This window comes from Schistocerca americana, chromosome X (genome assembly GCF_021461395.2).
Source record: "Schistocerca americana isolate TAMUIC-IGC-003095 chromosome X, iqSchAmer2.1, whole genome shotgun sequence".
Lineage (NCBI taxonomy): Eukaryota > Metazoa > Arthropoda > Insecta > Orthoptera > Acrididae > Schistocerca > Schistocerca americana.
In genome coordinates, this window is record NC_060130.1 from 236,416,184 (window position 1) to 236,439,506 (window position 23,323).

General features: G+C 44.3%; 1 protein-coding gene across 1 annotated transcript; it reads left to right on the forward strand.

Moving 5' to 3' along the window:
• The first annotated feature begins 17,082 nt into the window (after window positions 1–17,082).
• Window positions 17,083–21,701, forward strand: LOC124556605 (larval cuticle protein A3A-like). The gene is made up of 2 exons (XM_047130572.1): window positions 17,083–17,137; window positions 20,198–21,701. The coding sequence occupies exons 1-2, from the start codon at window positions 17,126–17,128 to the stop codon at window positions 20,531–20,533; spliced, it is 348 nt and encodes a 115-aa protein (XP_046986528.1). The 5' UTR covers window positions 17,083–17,125; the 3' UTR covers window positions 20,534–21,701.
• The last annotated feature ends 1,622 nt before the right edge of the window (window positions 21,702–23,323 follow it).

Genomic DNA, 23,323 nt, shown 5'->3' on the forward strand with positions numbered 1-23,323 from the left:
CATTTCGGCAATGTCTTAGTCAATACTTCAACAGAAGACAGGTTCGTGAGCTGACCATTTGATTTCACCAATGACCTTCGTGAAGGAGTATCAAGTCATGTCGGACAGCTCGCGTAATGGCGAACATTGTCTCCTTGATGCGACAGTTTATGCGATTGATAGGAGCAAGTTCATTGCGACAATAGTAGTATGCTTGCACATATCCGATTCGTGTCATAGGGTCTTGGCGTCTGCTGTCCAAACATGTTTTACTAATCGCAGTGTCAAGCTCAGGATCCTCTCCCAGTAGTAATATTGACAGGGTATGTAGCTGGCATATTGTGCTGTGACCAATACTGGATGTCATAGTGGTACACCGAAAGGAGCAACACGTTTCGCTGGAGGTGACATGCCACCCTGCTTGGATTATTATAATTGGAATAAACAGTGGTAATGGAGCCTTATGATCAGTTAATGATGTGAATCGCCTTCTGTACGCATAATGGTGTGTTAGTGTCGTGGAAACGAATGCAACTGACCGTTCCACACGTTAAACTTTGTGGAAAAGGACTTCTTGCAACCTGTACTTGGATGCATCTGTCACCATTATTAAGAGCTTCCAAGGGTCGTATGCTATGAGGCAAGGTGGGTGGAGAAGAGGTTGTTTAGATCACGGAAAGCCTTATCACAGTCGGGTGTCCAGTTGCGCTTAACTATACTTGACATTTTTGTGCAGGAGCTGATGGAGTGGCTCAGCAATGGCCGCTGTATGAGGAATGAATTTTCTATAATAGTTATGTTAACAAACAACGGATTTGAGATGTTTAGCATCTCTGGGGGCCAGGAGTTTCTTAACAGCCTTGACATGTTGTGGAGTGGGCTTTTTCCTGATCTGCTGACCACATGACCCAGATATTCACCTGTGGTACGAGTTAGTTAGGTTAGTGTCGTTTTTTAACGTCCCGTCGACAACGAGGTCATTAGAGACGGAGCGCAAGCTCGGGTTAGGGAAGGATGGGGAAGGAAATCGGCCGTGCCCTTTCAAAGGAACCATCCCGGCATATGCCTGAAACGATTTAGGGAAATCACGGAAAACCTAAATCAGGACGGCTGGAGACGGGATTGAACCATCGTCCTCCCGAATGCGAGTCCAGTGTGCTAACCACTGCACCACCTCGCTCGGTGTGGTACAAGAAAACAGCATTTTACTGTATCTCATTTTAGATTCCCTCACCATAGCACACCGAACACGTAACAGTCCACTTGCAGACAATATCGGCAATCTTGCTATTACTCTAATCTGGTCCTGCTATGTAATGTCGTAGCGTGCGATAATATAGCTGCTCCGCAAGTGAATGACAGACGCCAAACTGGAGAGTGAGTCAGTTAGTTAGTGACTAAGTTAGTGAGTTGGTCCTTCTGATCAGCGGCGGTAGCCTAAATACTTCCTGTCGATAAGGCGTTGGTGGCGTGTTGCTTGTCGGTAAGTCTTTGGCCTCTCTCCTGATAGGGGTGCTTGATCCAGCGCCTGCTATCGACCTTGGCGCTACATCTTTGCCCACTGGTGTGCTGGCGACAGCTTACGCCAACACAGAAGAAAAACCCATTTTTTCAGAAAAGGCCATGAATATTGATAACCAACATGTTTTTGAGGCATCGTCCAATGGAAGTTGTAAGTACACATTGCATTAGTTATTGTTTGCAAAAACCTTTACTCCAGCTAAGTGCACCTTGGCACCTTCCACTTCAGGTGTCAAGTAGGCATCGATGGCAGACTGTTTGTTGATGGTGGCTTCGAAAGCTCGACAAATTCTTAGTGATATATTCGTTTCTCACCTAATACTATGGGCGTGGCCCACTGACTGTTGAGAATGGGAGTCGGGATGCCTTCTCCCTGCAGGCATTGTACTTCAAGGAGAAGCTTATCACGCAGCGCAAAAGAGACATTGCGTGCCTGTGATGTCAGTCTACAGTTGCAAAAGACATGAGGCATATTTCTGTATGTATGAGCTGGTGACAAACGGTTGGATAGTGTTTTTAGAATCGTGGGCTTCCAAGCCAAGGGCATGGAACAGATCCAACATCAAAATGTTTGCGGCCCTGTCATATCGATCACGAGGATGCAGGCTGCCAAAGAAACTGTGTGCTTCTTGACTCGTTGGAATTTGACCTCGATGGTATAGTTACTGTGGCTTTTTAGCCATCTGGCAAACGTTTCCAGAGAGAGGGAGCTCATGGAGGAATATGCTTCCCAATCGACATTGGTTGTTGAGGATACGGAACCAATTTGGAACACCGCTGGGATGGTGTTGACAGCCACTGACAAAATTAATAGCCTATCAGAGGTAGGGAGAACGACTTGGAAATTTAGGACTTCAGAATCATAAATACCTGCTGTATCATCCTGGCTGAACTCCTCAGGGTCAAAAATGGGTACAACTGACGTCCATCGCCGGCCGCGGTGGCCGAGCGGCTCTAGGCGCTTCAGTCCGGAACCGCGCGACTGCTACGGTCGCAGGTTCGAATCCTGCCTCGGGCATGGATGTGTGTGCTGTCCTTAGGTTAGTTAGGTTTACGTAGTTCTAAGTTCTAGGGGACTGATGACCTCAGATGTTAAGTCCCATAGTGCTCAGAGCCAATTTTTTTTTGACGTCCATCAACATGCATGAATATCTAACTTTAGCATTGTGTCCCACTTTCCTACAGGCTGTGCCCTTGGCCTGGCGAAATTAGCACTGTTGGCGCCGATCATTTACTAAACAATTATTGCAGAAGGGCCAATGCTGTGGTCAACGTCAGGCCATAGTGTCTTTGCCAGTGGTCAGTGACTCAGGCCAGTGCAGAGATTGGGTTCGGTGCATCAGGAGGGGTGGGCGGGTGGCACTGTTATGTGCGAGCAGCTAAATTCGGTAGGGTGGAATTGTTTTGTCAATCGGAATTAGTTTCAGTCTGACAAGCTCCCTCAATTCTGATTAACTTTGCACAGATTTTGTAAATTCTGTACGCCAATTTAAATGAAGGTCAAAGGTCCTCGATAATATAACTGATTTTACCACATTAGTTTGTTCTTTCTTTGATGGCGTACCGGCCCGCTTCCAAGTGCTGCTATAGTCATACAACGTTCACTTAGGTGAACACATGGGAGTGCAGCGGAACCACAACATAGGTAAGGACAGGTAGGTTTAACAGGTAGAGATTGTGCGGCTGGACTTCGAGGACGCTCTCTATTATGGTAGGTCTGCGTCAAAATTAAGTCCAGTAGCAGTGTTAGATGCAGATTACAGTCACACGCAAGTTCTTCGATATTACGTGGCAGAACTGGCTATTGGGCTGGTTCTTCCTATTGGTGTAAACCGATGTATTTATTTTTTTTCACCTCAGATTTATTACCCATACTCATAGAATAAGGGAGAGGAGGTCATCCATGTTTCAGTGTATACGAGTACATTTAGATTTTGTGATCGCTTCTGGACTGATGGAAAGGATTAGCTACTGTTTTGAAAGTTAATTGTTTTCTTATAATAAGGTTTAGGCCGAATTTCATGTCGATAACTTTTGCTAACGTCTTAAAACAGACAAAGCTTTAAAATTTACAGTTTAAAACTTCCAATCCAAAATGTATTTGCGATCATTAACTCTGTGTTTGTATGAAAAATACAAACATTATTACAAGGGTACAAAGATAGTTTTCGATGTAATTTATCGACATATAAAAACGTACAAGGTGGTCAATAATAGTCTGAAAAGCTTATAAGATTGTTGCAGGATAGGTTGTGGTGAGAGACAATTGCTAAGAAAAAATTCGATGCAGTGCGCCGTTTCCGAATTAATTAGCATTGAAATTAGCCAATCAGGCCGTTGCACTGGCAAATTCTGGCGGCCCGCTAGAGACGGTGTTGCCAAATCGTTTTGTTTCCTAAAACCGAACAAGGTATCGATACAAAAATTTGACATGGGACGGTAGTGCGGATTGAACCCGAGCCAAAGGGTGAGCAGTCTCGTGCGCTATCGTCTACTCTGTGAGAACAACTGACTCTAATTGTGTCTGGCGAGCCACTTGAATTTTCACGCGCAAAAGCATGATTGCCTAACATCAATACTAATTAACTCGAAAAAGGCGCAACGTATCGAATTTTTTTCTTAACAGTTATTTATTAGCGGAACCTACGCTGCAACACACTTACAAGCTTTTCAGACTGTTTTTGGTCAACCAGTATAAAATTTGCGGTTACGTATGTACTCCGCAAATCAATGTACAACGCGTGATTGAGGGTATTTGTACTAAGGTTAGCCAGTGTCTGTCAGAGAGGCAAATATGACTGCCTATGAGCTTTTCTTTCTTCTTTATAATGTGGGAATGATAGACTGACTGTACCAAGACAGTGGGATCAGGTCACGGCGGACACCCAGGTACTTCTGCGACCAGACAGTGCTATACGAAGTTCGGCTAAACAGACAATAGCATATATCATAGAAATTCCATCATTTTTTCTTCAGAGGCAGTCACTTGAAGAACTTCCTGATCCGGAAACAGGTCAGTGGAATTAACATGGGAGTTAAATAAGGTCTTACGGGATACACAAAGATTGTAAGTAGCGTGGCTGAAGGAGTGGTGAGGAAAAAGAAATGATTTTGTGATCTTTTTTTACTACTGAGTAACAGAGTATGGAGGATACTGAGATTTACTCTGTATTGTAGACAAGAAAGTAAAAAACAGTAGTACATTCATTCGAAGTCAATCAGGTTCATATGCCAATGCACGCACATTCTAATGGTGAGTTAGAAGACCACTACACTGAGACACAAAAACCGATAAATTACAGCAGTTCTTACTACAGATAATAATGAGGATTTTAATGCAAAAAAATATAAAGAACGAGTATTCAATGGGAAACATTTGGTATTATACTAAAATGACAGAAATCACACATTGGTAGAGTATGCTAAAAGAAACAATATGTTTGTCCTTATGACGTTCATCCACGAGAAAACAAAGTGGACTTGTAAAGACAAAATGGATCTGTCATATCACACAATTAAAAAAGTGTACTGAATGTTATGGCCCTCATCCACTTTAGAATTGTAAGTGATCACAGATCTGTAAGATGCAGGGAAAAATAAATCGAAAAAGAAGAAAGCAAAAGAAATCTGAGGTAGGAGTTCTGACATGTAGACTGAGAAAATGTATTTAAGGAGGTATATCAAGCTTAACAACGCAGCACTTTCAGCGTCTTAGAAAATGAAAGTCTTAGAAAGATAGAACAAAGCTCAAATTATTTTAAAATATACGTCAGCAAACAGAAAAGATGTTCAGGTACCAAGAAAATCAAAGAAAAGAAATATCAGATAGAACAAAGTCACCATAAAGGAGAACTCAGAGTTTCATATGAACGACAACTGCGACGTCCCTGGATATTCTGAACTGAATAAAACTATTTGATAATGTCTTCGATAGAAGTTCAGAAAATGCAGTGATTATTTGGCAAGATAAATAATGAGCGCTATATAAGTATGAAGAAAACTTAAGGGAAAGTTGTAATGGGCAGACAACATATTTCATCAGTTAAGATGGCAATAGACAAAGAGGGCAAAAGAGAGAAAATTGTACAATTCTTCGATTATTTCTTTATATGACTGCCTTGTTCAAGTGCTGAATTAGAAAAACACATTGCTGATAAAGAGAATAATGACGTTCCGGAAAATGTACCACATGAGTTGCATACAGTACTCAAGGTGAACAGGAATGAAATCCGCCGGAATTTCCAGTGCAAATGGCTGATACTGAAGGCAGAACAATACAGAAGGAAGTGGCGAAGTTGGGTTCCGTAACGTCTGTGAAGTAAACCAATTCCCGAAACTGGAACAACGCTGTAGTTGTTCTATTTCACGAGAAAGGAGCTGGATCAGAATTTAAAAGGCATATATCTTAAAACCTCTCTCCGTAATGTAACAACCACATAGAAAATAAGAAAAGTTTGACCTGGAAAATGAACCAGCTTTTAGTAATCGTGAATGAAATAGTAGAACCGTTCAGTGACTAATAAATACCTCTTTGTCTGAGATTAGAAGATTCTGAAAAATCTTTTAACTCAGTTTCACTAAAAAGTGTGTAACAGCCCTTGAGAAACAAGACAGTGATTCGAACTATATTAGAATCCTGAAGTACGAGGGTTACTCCAAAAGAAATGCACAGTATTTTTTTTTAAATCCATCTTTTATTCTACATGTTTGAAAGTTTTACAGTGTGTAGATACATCCTTTAGGAACAATATTTTCATTTCTGCATATAATTTCCATCCCTCTCAACTGCCTTACGGCATCTTGGAACCAGCGCCTGTATACCCGCACGGTAAAATTCTGGACCAACCTGTTGGAGCCACTGTTTGGCAGCGTGCACAAGGGAGTCATCATCTTCAAACCTTATTCCACGAAGAGAGTCTCTCAGTTTCTCAAAGAGATTATAGTCACACGGTGCAAGGTCAGGACTGTAAGGCCGATGTTTCAGTGTTGTCCACCTGAATTTTGTGATCACGCCAGTGGATTTTTGACTGACATGTGGCCGTGCATTGTCGTGCAACAGCAAAACATTCTGCTTTTGCCGATGTGGTCGAACACGACTCAGTCGAACTTGAAGTTTCATCAGTGCCGTCACATATGCATCAGAATTTATGGTGGTTCCACTTGGCATGATGTCCACAAGCAAGAGTCCTTCGGAATCGAAAAACACCGTAGCCATAACTTTTCCTGCAGAAGGTGTGGTTCTGAATTCTTTTTTTTGTGTGGTAAATTTGCATGATGCCACTCCATTGATTGCCTCTTCGTCTCTGGTGAAAAATGATGGAGCCATGTCTCATCACCTGTCACAATTCTTCCAAGAAATTCATCTCCACCATTCTCGTACTGTTCCAAAAGTTTGCTGCATACCGTTTTTCTTGTTTCTTTGTGAGCCACTGTCAACATCCTGGGAACCCACGTGGCACAAACCTTTTTTAACGCCAACACTTTCAGTATTCTGCAAACACTTCCTTCCCCTATTCCAACGTAGCGTGACAATTCGTTCACTGTGATGCGTCTGTTAGCAGTCACCAGTTCGTTAACTCTCTGCACATTGTCTAGAGTGTGTGCAGTACGAGGCCTGCCGCTGCGAGGACAATCCTCAATATTGCCGTGCCCGCTTTCATCACGTAACCTGCTTGCTCACCGACTAACTGTACTGCGATCGACAGCAGCATCTCCATAACCTTTTTCAACATCTTGTGGATGTTTTCCACTGTCTTGTTTTCACAGCATAGGAATTCTATGACAGCACGTTGCTTCTGACGAACGTCAAGTGTAGCAGCCATCTTGAAGACATACTGTGACGGCGCCACTCACGGGAACAGGTTGAACTAAGTTTGAAAACAAGCGGGAAGGATGTATCTACACACTGTAAAACTTTCACACATGCAGAATGAAAACTGTACAAAAATAGTGTGCATTTCTTTTGGAGTGACTCTCGTACCTCTGCGTCAGTGCTGTAGCTGCCATTAATCTTCGCATGCATAGGGGGACATTCAGGAGTCAGTGAAGAAGATTAAATATCACTGGAACTATTCTGTGCATTCTTAAAGGAAGTATTCTGATACATAAATTGGAAAAACGGAGAAGTAATTTGTATAAATGGAACATAAGCCTCCCTCAGTTTGCTGGTGACACTGAACTATTTGCTTCTAGTGAAGCACAGCAGCAACGGGTGGAATAATTTAATATAACAAATTTGACAGAATGGCTGAAAATCAATTATGATAGAGCTAAAATATTTCATAATACACTAATCGAAAGTAAAATAGTAAAAATTAGCAATGAAGTCAAAGAACGAGTTGGTGAGTTTTTGTATTTAGAACAACAAAGGAAACTGCTGAGTGGACTCACTGAAGGTGAGAATAAACGGTCTTGATTGATTTCGGCACATTAAACAGCGATTTCTCCAAGAGTCCGTTGTGCCACGAAAGGATAGTTTGCATGTTACGGAACAGAATGAGATGGAAGCCGTACGAGGGTCGTTCAATAAAACGCCCCAAACTGTTTTATTATAGCCGTCATTATATACAGGAAAACGTCCTTTAAATTTCTTCAGATCTGATGTTTCTTCTACATGTGTGCTAAGTTTCCAACAATTGTGACAAATGGTAAAGCAGTAGCGAACCATCCAAATGGCGTCTACGCAAGACACTTGTTATGACCAACGTACTGCAACTGAATTTTTAGTTGCGGAAAAAGAAATAGGTGGTGAACATCCATAAATATTTGTGTGTAGTGTATGGTAATGATGCAAGTGACAGGAGAGCTTTTGGAGGATGGGTGAGCGTTAGGAAGTGCAGAACCTGAGCCACGTTGTTTACTTCCTGTCAAAGCCACATGATGACTCGTGACGATGACATTATTTGTACAGATCGTCACATCACAACTCGGCAATTGGCTCTACAACTATCGGTGAGCATTGGAAATGCACATACAAAGATTGAGACTCTGATATTCAAAGATGTGCTCAAGATGGACTCCACGAATACTCACAGCCAATCACAAGATTCAGTGAAAAGCCACTTCCTCTCAACTATTTCGAGCAGTTTGAGGTCAGCCGACAAGCCTTTCTGTGACGGAACGTTACAGGTGTCGAAACAAGGTTGCATCAATTTGAGCCGGAAATAAAAAGGCAGTCACTGGAGGAAAACCACCCGCAACCACCTTAAAAGAAGAAATTCAAATCTGCTCCCTCTGCTAGCAAAGTCATGACGACGGCCTCTTGGGACAGAGATGCTGTCATTCTAATGGATGGATTAATTCAGACGCATATGTGCATACTCTAAACGATATCAAGAACCGTTTTCAACGTATTCGCTGTGACGAAAATCCAAAAGAAATTTCCCTTCAACACGACAACGCACTCTCAGACACAAGTCTCCGAAGCTGGGAATACATCGTCAAATTTGGTTGGACATCGTTGCTTCAGACTAGACATAGCATCCACGGACATTCATCTGTTCGGGCCACTTAAGGATACTGTATGCGGGACACACTTTGAAGATGATCGAAGCGTAATTCGTGAGTGAAAACATAGCTACGAGCACAGGACAAAAAATGTTCCCAATAAGGGACAAATGCTCTTACACAATGCTGGTTCGATGGAGACCATGTAGAAGAAGTGACGACTGATTTTGACCACAAAGTCTATCTTTTAAGAGTCAATACGTTCCGAGAAAAAATTGTGGAGCTATTTATTGAACAATCCCCGTAATAATACAATGACTGAATTGAAAATGTAATGGAAATGGGCGAGAAATGTAGCCACGCGAATTAATGGTATGTGGGGCGAGAAAGTTTCCTGCTTGATCCGAAGAGACGAAAGAAGCCCGAGAGAACGACATATTGGAAGTTGTGTGGATGATGTTAGAAGACACACAGGAGCAGCACTAATGCGTGCAACGGAATCCATAGAAACGAATAGAGGCAGCGTTTATCCAACAGTGGATGTCGAGAGGTTGCTGCTAATGATAACGATGATGATGATTTTCCTGCAAACAGAGAACCAAAATGATGAATTATTTCAGTAATGAATTACAAGACAGGAAACAAAGACCTTCCTTTAAGTCACTGATTTATAGTGCATGTATTATGAATTAGAAAAAAAAATGGCTCTGAGCACTATGGGACTTAACATCTAAGGTCATCAGTCCCCCAGAACTTAGAACTACTTTAAACCTAACTAACCTAAGGACATCACACACATCCATGCCCGAGGCAGGATTCGAACCTGCGACCGTAGCAGACGCGCGGTTCCTGACTGAAGCGCGTAGAACCGCTCGGCCACACCGGTGTGAATTAGAGTGATGATTTCCAACACTGATTGAAAGAAATTAATTTTCTGCAGCCGAATCGTCAACTTGTAAGAATATAAGTTGTAAATTCATAATACGAAGTGATCGGAGTTATTTCGTGACCTCATTGTTAGCCAGCCGGGGTTACACCAGCAGCGACATGTGAGTATGTTTGAACTAGAAATAATACGACGAAGAGTTCAGTGCTGAGTGGGAATCGAACCCCACACATATCGTTGTTTGCCGGCCGGAGTGGCCGAGCGGTTCTAGGCGCTACAGTCTGGAACTGCGCGACCGATACGATCGCAGGTTCGAATCCTGCCTCGGGCATGGATGTGTGTAACGTCCTTAGGTTAGTAAGGTTTAAGTGCTTCTACGTTCTAGGGGACTGATGATCTTAGAAGTTAAGTCCCAAAGTGCTCAGAGACATTTGTACCTCATTATTAGTATTCGTTATTTTCCATTACTAGTAGTTGCAAAATTGTAATTGCGTAATTGTATTTTAAAACTAAATTCTGTGGTACGTGCTATGAAATAGTCCGAGGTCAGAATAGATTTTGTGTCCTATTAAAAAAGATGCACACAACTTGACTCTGTTTTAATCATAGCGATCTCTGCTGCTCCCTTAGTCATCATCCCAATTTCACTGCTCCTTTCCAGGACAAGAAGCAAATGTGCTACAAGGTAGCTAGTATAACAATTGTATTTCCAAGAATATAACTCTTCTTCAATCCCAGTACTATCTCAACTATGTAACCCACTCCAGTTCCCTAATGTAATGCTTGGAAATCAATTTTGTCTGGATGCCTGTTGTCTTTGCCGTTTAGCAAACGAAATTCTACCAAGTTAGCGTATTTCCCTCTTCTGCTTCATCAGTAAAAAGTTTTAATGAGTTGTGTTGTTAATGGAAGCTAAAATATTTGGTAATAATTGTTGACAGCTTCATGTAAGGAAATACGCAAGTGTCTATAGGCTATGCACGGAAGATAAAAGTGGAAAATGGGAAGAGGAGTGGCGAATAACCACCGTAGTGAAGTTCATGATGCGTCCGAAAACCGGGGTTGTGCTATCTGTATAGTAAAGGAGCGTCCATGCAACGAATATGCCAGTAATACACAGATAAATGAAAGCAGTATAATGCAAGGATAATGCCTGAGATTCGGTAGAGTGTGGCTGGGTGATGACGTCTGCAGCGCCCAGCGAACGGTACGTTGTGTTCCGTTGACACCTGCACATCGACGGCAACGTCATATGGCGAGAAGTGCAAACACATCATGCGCGCAGTAGCATTGTCGAAACTGATCTGTTTGGTAGTCTAGGTGTAATGATGTGGGGAGGCATAATGCTGCATGGGTGAACTGACCTCCAAATCCCACAATACGGTACACTCACCTGTCAACGTTATTGTGACACTATACTCCTTCCCCATTTGCGTCTTTTCAGGGGTGCCTTCGACACAGACTTCATTTTTATGGATCACACTTTGCGACCCCAACGAAGTGTGCAGGTGGAGGTGCTCTTGGAACGAGAGTGTATTCGGCGAATAGACAGACCTGCTCTGTCCCCCTGTATAAATCCCATCGAGCAAGTGTGGGATGCGTTTTGGAGGCGTCTTGCAGCACCTTAACATACACCAACGACCATCCACCAGTTCTCAACTGGGCTGATGGGGGAGTGGAAGGCCGTACCACAAGAAATCCTTACGAACATCGTGGTCAGCGTGGGAGCACGTTGCACAGCATGTACTGCTGTCTGTGGCGATCACACACACTATTGAGAACCATGTTTCACCTTTTGTAATGTCCAGGAGATCATCATACATAAATCGCAGTGACTTCAGAGTGATTATTGTCTTTGGCACTATTTCTGGTCGTCTCACTCCGTGTTATTTACAGTTACTTTCTGTACTATACTATAGCAGTTCTTTCTATATTGGTCCAAGTTTCATCGAGCTATATTACTTGGCAGTAACGCATCGTGCGAAAGTTACTTTTGTCCTTAAGTTTGCTCACCAGTGTAGTAGTGCGGTTATGTTATCACAATTGTTTCATTGTGAGGTTAGAGTACGTAACACATATTTTAAATTCATTTATATGAGCCACGCAGGGTAACCGAGTGGTCTCGGGCGCCTTGTCACAGTTCGCGCGGCTCTCCCCGGCGGAGGTTCGAATCCTCCCTTGGGCATGGCCGTGTGTGTTGTCCTTAGCGTAAGTTAGATTAAGTAGTGTGTAAGCCTAGGAACTTACCGCAAAAAAAAATGTTCATATGTAACAATTCTGGCTTCAACAAAACTATACACAAGACAGTAAGGAAGTTTAAATTGCCTCGAAAAATGACAACTCAGAGTTCGCAGTGCTTAGTAAGTAATTTTATTCCCGCCTCTACCCTCCCTCTTCCCCAACTCATCCTCAGCCGAAATGCGTTTTACTTCAGGGAATTCTTCGCTTGTAGAGTGGGAGTGCTGTCTAAACACTACGTCTCGAGCGGCAGTTTATTATATTGTGTGTCAGATTCTGCTGCTGCTTGTCACATTTCATATCAAAGGGCGATACTCGTGAGGGAGGAGGTCTTATTCAAAATGGTTCAAATGGCTCAGAGCACTATGGGAGATCTTATTGACCAAGGCCGCTCGTGGACATCTTTGTCAATGATGCGAGACTTGTGAGTTTTTTGACGTTTCTTAGCTTCGGAAAACTGTCTATGATGTGTCGACAGAAGTGCCGACAGAGTGTGGTTTGAGGGGACCGTAATGCACGCTATAAGCTCACGAAGGATGGCGTGAGGTCTGAAACAGGATACGTAATGAATGCTATAAAGAAAAGTACGTAGCTGCTGGAATACTTAACTTTAATCCATCCTTGTTGTATACATCGTTCTTGATGAGACATTCTTTATACGATAAGTATCAATTGCTATGTAAGGCTAATGGCGCCTTGCTAGGTCGTAGCCATGGACTTAGCTGAAGGCTATTCTAACTTTCTGCTCGGCAAAGGAGCGAGGCTTCGTCAGTGTATTCGCTAGCAAAGTCGTCCGTACAACTGGGTCGAGTGCTAGTCCGTCTCTCGAGACCTGCCGTGTGGTGGCGCTCGGTCTGCGATCACTAACAGTGGCGACACGCGGGTCCGACATGTACTAATGGACCGCGGCCGATTTAAAGCTACCACCTAGCAAGTGTGGTGTCTGGCGGTGACACCACAGTCTACAAATTGGTGAAGTGCACATGGCCCGCACCAGACGTCCCTAATGCACTAGAGTCCTGGTTCTAGGTCCGGTGATAGCCTTTTAGAATCCTGGTGGCAAAATAACTTTCTCATCAAACTTTGGGTGGTAGCCTGCACCAATGTGCAGTGTTTGCCCCGAAACCTGTTCGCAGTGTCTTATTGAGTGAGGAAATGATAGTGGTCCTCTGTTTGGAAGAGACATCAAGAATCTCGGTCACCGTGATGCTGCATATTAGCACATGGTTTCACACTCTCCCTTCATTTAATTCTATAAACGAGTGATATGGCACAGAGGTAAGACACTGGACTCGCGGTCTTGAGGACTGCGGTTTTCATAAATTGTTGAAGACGATAACTACTATGGTAGTTCTTTTGGAAAGGATACATGCCTGAGAACCTTCTCCACACCTCCACAATGAGACTGTGGCTCTTCTTCTATGACTACGTCGTCGACCGGGAGTTAAACCATAACCTTCTTTTCTTCTTTTTAGTTCTATAGACATTCGTTAAAAGCCAACCACAACACTGCACTGCACAAACATTCGTCACAATTGGCTAAAGGATTCAGTTATTCGTTTGACATTTCACTAACATCGGCTAAGCAGCTTCACTAGGATCTTGTAAACAATGCATTACCGTTTTCCTGCCCCGAACTAGAGCTCAGCGTTGAGTGTAGGAGCGAGAGCAGCTGTAAACTGACGATTAAACTGAGCTTACCATGTAGACTTCCTGTGTTTCGTCTTTTGCATGAGATCCTAATTTTCTAGATTTATTCTCGAGTGACTAGTGTCATGGTTAACAACTAGAACCCAGTGCGTTGTCTTGGACGGTTCATCGGAGACAAATGTATCGTCCGAAATGTCCCATGGAAGTGTGATATGATCGCTCTTGCTCTCTATATACATAAATGATCTGACGAATAGGGTGAGCAGCAATCTGCAAGTGTTTGCTGATGGCGCTGTGGTGTACGGGAATGACTGTAGGAAGGTACAGAATGACTTGGATAAATTTTCTGTTTTGTCTAAGGATTGACAACGGGCTCTAAAAATGTTGGAAAATGTAAGTTAATGCAGATGAGTAGGAAAAACAGCCCTTGAGTATTTAAACACGGTATTATTGGTGTGCTGCTTTACACAACCATGTCGATTAAATGTCGAAGCGTAACATTGGAAAGTGACATTGAATTGAACTGTCCCGTGTGGTCGGTCGTAGGGTAGACAAATGATCGACCTTAGTTTATGGGCAGAATTCTGGGAAAGTGTAGCTCCTCTGCAAAGGAGGGAACGTACAGAACGGTTGTGCTGTCCATTCTCGAATATTGCTCCAGTGCTTGGGATACTCACAAGGTCGGCTTAAAGGAAGATATCGAAACAGTTCAGAGGTTGACAGTTGCCTTTTCATTTGCACTTTTATTTTATTTCCACAATATTTTTGATTTATTTAAATTGTGAGCTTATATTAACGATGTTTTGCTTGTTTATACTAAGGGCAGCTTCGATTAGTGGAAACAAGCTCATTGAGCTATCTCTTTGTGTCTTCACTGATACATTTCGTATCTTTGGAAGCCTGGTTCGCGCCATTAGCCAACGGGAAACGTTCGCAGGTGTGGAATCAGAAAGCGATATAGTTTCGAATGAGTTTTGGCCATTCTGTTCCTGCTCTTGTATTTGGAAGGCTGTATGACCTTTTCTACTTCTTGATTTTCCTGCTGTCAACGTTGTGAGATAGTTCGGAGTTTCTGCATTGATGAAGATTATGCTTGACATCTTTACAGTTACTTGCTTTAGTATCTAATAAGCATTGTGTAGATTATTTCTCTGGTGCATTCTAAATATTTCTACAGCTATTTTGAGGTCATTTCGCGAACACAACTTGCAATGGTACCCTCACTTTTCGAGAAATGGAAGTTGGTAATAGGATCGAGTAATATCTTTCCAGTACATTCTGTTGTAGATTAGAGCTTACCATTATAAGTAATTTATTGTTTTGCTAGAACTCGCTTATTGAGAATATGCAATTTCGTAACCGCTCTCGAGGAACTCATTTTGTGTTAGCTACATTAAGAACCGATGTGCGCTTTGTGAATCATCTGCACTGTTTTGAGAACATATACTACGATGAAAACCATTAGCAAAAATTTTCAAATGTGTATGAAATCTTATGGGACTTAACTGCTAAGGTCATCAGTCCTTAAGCTTACACATTACTTAACCTAAATTATCCTAAGGACAAACACACACACCTATGCCCGAGGGAGGACTCTAAGCTCCGCTGAGACCAGCCGAACCATTATCAATAAATACCTCAGTCTTGACATGGATTACGGTTACTGGCGCAGAAAGGTAAGACGCTGGACGCTTTTCTGAAAGACTGATGATTTCTAAATACAGTGTACACTGTTCTGGTATGTTAGTGAGATGTTCTGTGGAACATATGAATCGAGCGACTCTCTATTTGCAACAGTATGTGTAGATTTTGTTCTTAAATCATATCTTGATCTGAATGATAAATGATGTGTTGGAATCAATTTTTTCTTGAGTCTAAAATCAGTGATTACATTTATGAGGGAAGCATACACGCTATAGAACTTTCAAATAGGTTCTTGATGGACGGATTACCTACCTTTTGATGTCTGAATTTCTATCTAGAGAGAATTCATTTCCCCCTGCATTAATATGTGTGTGTGTGTGTGGCTGGTTCAAATGGCTCTGAGCACTATGGGACTTAACATCTGAGGTCATCAGTCCCCTAGAACTTAGAACTACTTAAACCTAACTAACCTAAGGGCATCACACACGTCCATGCCCGAGACAGGATTCGAACCTGCGACCGTAGCGGTCGCGCGGTTCCAGACTGCAGCGCCTAGAACCGCTCGGCCACTCCGGCCGGCTGTGTGTGTGTGTGTGTGTGTGTGTGTGTGTGTGTGTGTGCCTATTTCATTGCACATTTGTGGTCAGTTGGGGTATCAAATATGATTTCTTGGGCATAGATATTCATTTAGTACAGCACAGCTTAACAGTTTATGGCTTTATTTAACTGTTCATGGAGGTAGTTCATTCGTCACACAACACATACGAGGTGTACTGCTAGATTGATACCGGTAGGTTCGATAGAAATGCAGGTATTACGGAAATTCTCCGTGAACTCAAATGGGAATCTTTGACGGAACAAGACGTTCTTCTCGTGAAACGCCGTTGAGGAAGTTTGGAGAACCGACGTATGTGGCAGACTTCAGAATTATCTAACCGCCGCAAAAATACATCTCCCGTAAGTACCGCAAAGACAAGGTAAGCGAAATCAGGGTTCATACGGAAGCATATAGACAGTCGATTTTCCCTCTCTCCATTTGCGAATGGATCAGGAAAGGGAATGACTGACAACAGTACAGAGAGCCCTCCACCACCAGAACTGATCTCGGCTGGGATTCACCGAGCGAGGTGGCGCAGTGGTTACGCACTGGACTCGCATTCGGAAGGACGACGGTTCAATCCCGCGTCCGGCCATCCTGATTTAGGTTTTCCGTGATTTCCCTAAATCACTCCAGGCAAATGCCGGGATGGTTCCTCTGAAAGGGCACGGCCGACTTCCTTCCCCATCCTTCCCTAATCCGATGAGACCGATGACCACGCTGTCTGGTCTCCTTCCCCAAACCAACCAACCAACCAATCGGCTGGGATTCGAATCCTCAGTTACTGTGCTCCGAGCAGCAATAACAGGCGAACACCGTACACGGCTGTGACATTTCAGTCGTACGTGTCCATTCTCGCCAGCGGCGGCTATTAAGCTCGCGGATGTGCCGGCGAGGCAGCGCTTGTGTATGGGCCGCACGGCCGATCGTGGAAAGTGGCGGGCGGCGCGTGACTTCCGGCGCGCTTCGCAGCTTTGCGTAACCCGCTGGACAGCTGGTGTACGTCCGTAAAGTGGCGTGGCCACGCCCGGGGTGGCGACTCGCCAGGAATCGCGATGTCCGGCGGCGCGCGGCCGCTATAAGAGCCGCCGGCCGCCGGCACACCACCAGACGCGCTCAGCCCTCTCACCTCAGCTCCGCCAGCGACCCTCAGGCCTCTCGTCATGTCGATCAAGGTGAGTCGCCACTCCGGCCTCTTCTTCGACGCCTTCCGCCAGTGGATACGCGGCCCAGTGGATTCTAGAGTGTCGAGAATGGCCCTCAAACCTGAGGCTCCTTTCTTCAGAGTTTTCGGAGACGTTCTTCAACATCTTACCGTGTGATCGGGTCCTTATGTCGTGTTAACAGTGCATTTAGGCGATTCAGTTACAGTTAACTAAATATTGTCCTCAAGATTCACAATGTTTTCATGTAGTGAAGTCGAATCAGTTCAATACATCACTAGAAAAATGCTGTGACAACCTTTACTTTGATCAAAAATTAGCCGAATTGGGAACTTAATATCCTATGCTAAACAAAAACAAAAACACGAAAGGAACCATATTTCTCATTGTCTGATTTGCGTATAAAGCGACTGACTCGTGGCGAAGTGAGCGCATAGCTAATTTATTACTGAATCTATTTTTCGTTGGCATTAATATATTGCGTCATAAAAGAACATATTTAATAAACAGAATTCACGTGGTAGCTTAATTATGCAGCATTACATCATTAGTGTTATAGATAGACGTCAAAGTGTATTCATCAATTCAAAAAGTATGGGACTTAACATCTGGTCAGCTATGATGATCATCTTTGGTTTGTGGGGAGCTCAATTGCGCGGTTATCAGCGCCTGGACAAATTCCCAGACGTTGCTCAGTCAAATCTCGCCACTGCGATGACTTATGATGAAATGATGAGGACAGCTTAAACACTTAGTTATCTCGAGGCAGGTCAAAATCACTGACCCGCCGGGAATCGAACCCGTGATCCCGTGCTCAAGAAGCAAGAACGCGACCGCGAGACCACGAGCTGCGGACGGTCAGTTCATAGACAGAGCACTAACTATTACCGAGTAACCGTAGCATATGAACTGTAGCTAGGCATACACAGTATGCGGAACATCTTCTCAATCCGCGCGGGGTAGCCGTGCGGTCTGGGGACGCCTTGCCACGGCTTGGGCGGGTTCCCCCCATCGGAGGTTCGAGTCCTCCCTCGGGCATGGGTGTGTGTTTAAGTTAGATTAAGAAGTGTGTAAGGCTAGGGCCCGATGACTTCAGTAGTTTGGTCCTATAGTAACTTACCACTTACCATCTTCTCAAAGCTGCATGAAGCAGGCGTAAAATGTAACATAGACAAATCAAAATTCTCTGAGCAAAATGAATACACCGAGCCGGCCGCGGTTCTAGGCGCTTCAGTCCGGAACCGCTTGACTGCAGGTTCGAATCCTGCCTCGGGCATGGACGTGTATTGTGTCCTTAGGTTAGTTAGGTTTAAGTAGTTCTAAGTTCTAGGGGACTGATGACCTCAGATGTTAAGTCCCATAGTTCTCAGAGCCATTTTTCAATACACTGAGCTGACAAAAGTCATGAGATAAAGATATGCAAGTATATACAGATACTAGATACTAAAGGGCAGTGCATTGGCAAAATGGTTCAAATGGCTCTGAGCATTATGGGACTTAACTTCTGAGGTCATCAGTCCCCTAGAACTTAGAACTACTTAAACCTAACTAACCTAAGGACATCACACACACCCATCCCCGAGGCAGGATTCGAACCTGCTACCGGAGCAGTCGCGTGGTTCCAGACTGTAGCGCCTAGAACCGCTCGGCCACCCCGGCCGGTCTCTCTCAGTTATTAGTTTAAGTCTGTCAAAGCAGTCTTTATCCACAGCGCAGTTCTAGTCTAATATAGAGGGACAAGATAGGAATAAACGGACTAAATCGTGTAGTTTTCGGGTTAATTAGTTTTTACTCGTGTTGAGAAGCTAAGAATACTAATAATAGTGTTCCCAGGTTGCACTGCACTCAGCATTCATGAACAGTTAATTGGAACAGATTTATTTCATTATTTTGGCAAGCTTGTGCACCAGTTTCTTCTATCTGGGTTCACTTCTGTATGGGGAGAGTCACAGTCTTCTCAAAATATAATTTACTATCTTCAACACAGATGCTTAGGTTTCTAATAAAAACATCAATAAACTTTTTAAATATAATAAAATAGCAATCTGTTTAAATTCAGACTTACAACATCGCTTTAGCGTATCTTCCAAGAAAATGCCAATCAGAGAAGTTCTGTGTTTGAAGAGCATTCGTCAGAAAATTTGGTACGCACATGTGACATGCAAGTGAGCTAAGAATTATAATGGCGGCAAATGCTCACACCGTTAACATACAAAATCGAAGTATACACTCATCATTGTTAGTATGTCGGCACTAGATCATGAGGCCACGTCCAGTGAGCGTGTAAATAAGGGGAATGTTATTTCTTATGGCAAGGTAGCCTATCTGTGGCTATTTTCCTTACTGGAGAGTTGGTTCAAATGGCTCTGAGCACTATGGGACTTAAATCCTGAGGTCATCAGTCCCCTATAACTTACAACTACTTTAACCTAACTAACCTAAGGACATCACACACACCCATGCCCGAGGCAGGATTCGAACCTGCGACGTAGCGGTCGCGCGGTTCCAGACTGTAGCGCCTAGAACCGCTCGGCCACCCCGGCCGCCCGCATCTCTTGGTCGTGCGGTAGCGTTCTCGCTTCCCACGCCCGGGTTCCCGGGTTCGATTCCCGGCGGGGTCAGGGATTTTCTCTGCCTCGTGATGGCTGGGTGTTGTGTGCTGTCCTTAGGTTAGTTAGGTTTAAGTAGTTCTAAGTTCTAGGGGACTGATGACCATAGATGTTAAGTCCCATAGTGCTCAGAGCCATTTGAACCATTTTTGAACCACCCCGGCCGGCTACTGGAGAGTCTTTTCCTTTCTGTCTTGCCTTACTGTAGTTTGCCGATACGGGCAGCGTGTGACTTAGTGATTTTTCCTGACTGGAATGACTACTCAGAGAAGTGGGCAAGCCCTCAGGCAAGCAGCTGTGTTGGAACATGGCTTGTAATTTCTGGAATTCCTCGCTATTTCCGAGACCGTTGGTTTCTGCGTTGCTTTATTCTCCTAAAATACGCGTTCACTAAAATGTGCTGTGGTGGTAGGGAGGCCTCGCAACCAGTCCAACCACTCCACCCTTTGTTGACGCGTTGCAGGTGCAGGTAGTGCTGGCTCTGGCGGCGTGCGTGGCGGCGGCGGCTGGAGGGCTCGTGCCCGCAGCTCCACTCGTGGCCAAGGCGGCCGTCGTGGACACCCAGTTCGACCCCCTGCCGCAGTACAGCTTCGCCTACAACATCCAGGACACGCTGACCGGCGACTCCAAGTCGCAGCAGGAGAGCCGCAACGGCGACGTGGTGCAGGGCAGCTACAGCCTGGTCGAACCCGACGGCAACGTGCGCACCGTGCTCTACTCGGCGGACCCCGTCAACGGCTTCAACGCCGTCGTGCAGCGCGGCCCGCTCGTCCACAAGGCCGCCATCGCGCACGTCTAGCGCACCTGCCCTTCGATCGCCGTGGCTTCTGACTTGCTGGAAGTAGTCCAACTGCAGGATAGAACACACTCCTACACTTTCCTCTACATTTCCTTATAAAATGAGTACGACTTTACATAAAAAGTAACCTTCGTCTCGAATAACAGCACTGCTTACGCAGCCATTAACCTTGCGGATATTCCCCTACGACGTTCCAAATTATGAGAAAACAAATTTCGTCAATATACTGTTAAAGGTGTACATCATTTTTTATCGAAATGCTCCGAACTGGGCTAGATATTAAAAGTTGAAAAAAGTTCAGTTTACACGGCTACTTTTCTGTTTTAAAGGAACTCAGTCTTTGAGCCTTTTCGTAACAACTTTATCGTGCGTTTATTGCCTTATGTCCGCTTCGCAAAGGGAGTAATAATGTATTAGAAACCTGCACAAAAATCTAAATTACCATTGATCAATAATACCTCAAATAACTTTCGTATCTCATTAAACTATCTCATTTCGGTTATTAAAAACCTTTGTCTGCATGTAAGTTCGCAATACTCCCCACATTTCCACTCTTTTGGCCTTATCTTAACTGATTTCATACTTCAGCTCTAAAAAATAGGACACTAGTCATTTTTCAATTGTTAGTAAATGTATTTCCTGTAAGGTATTAAACGTACTTAAGAGAAATTATCTTCTTCGACACTGTTCTAACCGGGAAGGAAAATCCGTGCAATATCTGCAGTGACATGCTTTAAGGCTATTGTAAATTACGAAATTTTTGTGCTTCATTTGATCTCATACTTTTTTCGTGAACTTAAACACTGACTAACCATGATCCGACAAGCTATGCTCAAATTTTCGGAAAATGGTATGATGAAGACTAGGTACAATTGTGCTAATAGTTTATGAAATTATAAACTAAGAGTATATCATACTTTTTTTTGGCCAATATGATAGTTCTGGAGACGTAATGCTGTGGGACCGGTGAGATGAATACCGAAATAAGGCGTCCTTCCCCGATACTCGTACTTCAAGATCTTTCGGTATGAATGAAAGTCGGTAACAGCTTGTCGAACTCTCTCCTTTAACGTCTGTAAGTGAGATTAACTGGTGTTCTATCTTGCATGTGGTTTACGTCCTGAATTTTTGATAAAGCTATGTATCACCATATATATATATTTGTTACCTCACTACTGTGCATCCTTCATGAAATTATGTTTATTTATTTTACTGTACGCAATAAAATAGACAAAATTGCTTTGTATCTTACTTCATTCAGATATTCTCCAGAGTATACCACAAAAATTAAATGAAAAATTCAGTCACGAAAAAACAGTTTTGTCTTGAGAAGTAAGTGTCGAATGGAAATACGAGTTTAATAGCTACACACTTTCACGTGCGATCTCACTTACCTTCACCTTCTCACACACTGATGAACACGGTGGGAAGTTCACTTTCCTTGTAGAAATACTAAAACTCGGGTTCGAGCCTCTGTCTGTTACAAATTTTTATATTTCACAGCAGGGTAATACATCTACACTCCTGGAAATTGAAATAAGAACACCGTGAATTCATTGTCCCAGGAAGCGGAAACTTTATTGACACATTCCTGGGGTCAGATACATCACATGATCACACTGACAGAACCACAGGCACATAGACACAGGCAACAGAGCATGCACAATGTCGGCACTAGTACAGTGTATATCCACCTTTCGCAGCAATGCAGGCTGCTATTCTCCCATGGAGACGATCGTAGAGATGCTGGATGTAGTCCTGTGGAACGGCTTGCCATGCCATTTCCACCTGGCGCCTCAGTTGGACCAGCGTTCGTGCTGGACGTGCAGACCGCGTGAGACGACGCTTCATCCAGTCCCAAACATGCTCAATGGGGGACAGATCCGGAGATCTTGCTGGCCAGGGTAGTTGACTTACACCTTCTAGAGCACGTTGGGTGGCACGGGATACATGCGGACGTGCATTGTCCTGTTGGAACAGCAAGTTCCCTTGCCGGTCTAAGAATGGTAGAACGATGGGTTCGATGACGGTTTGGATGTACCGTGCACTATTCAGTGTCCCCTCGACGATCACCAGTGGTGTACGGCCAGTGTAGGAGATCGCTCCCCACACCATGATGCCGGGTGTTGGTCCTGTGTGCCTCGGTCGTATGCAGTCCTGATTGTGGCGCTCACCTGCACGGCGCCAAACACGCATACGACCATCATTGGCTCCAAGGCAGAAGCGACTCTCATCGCTGAAGACGACACGTCTCCATTCGTCCCTCCATTCACGCCTGTCGCGACACCACTGGAGGCGGGCTGCACGATGTTGGGGCGTGAGCGGAAGACGGCCTAACGGTGTGCGGGACCGTAGCCCAGCTTCATGGAGACGGTTGCGAATGGTCCTCGCCGATACCCCAGGAGCAACAGTGTCCCTAATTTGCTGGGAAGTGGCGGTGCGGTCCCCTACGGCACTGCGTAGGATCCTACGGTCTTGGCGTGCATCCGTGCGTCGCTGCGGTCCGGTCCCAGGTCGCCGGGCACGTGCACCTTCCGCCGACCACTGGCGACAACAACGATGTACTGTGGAGACCTCACGCCCCACGTGTTGGGCAATTCGGCGGTACGTCCACCCGGCCTCCCGCATGCCCACTATACGCCCTCGCTCAAAGTCCGTCAACTGCACATACGGTTCACGTCCACGCTGTCGCGGCATGCTACCAGTGTTAAAGACTGCGATGGAGCTCCGTATGCCACGGCAAACTGGCTGACACTGACGGCGGCGGTGCACAAATGCTGCGCAGCTAGC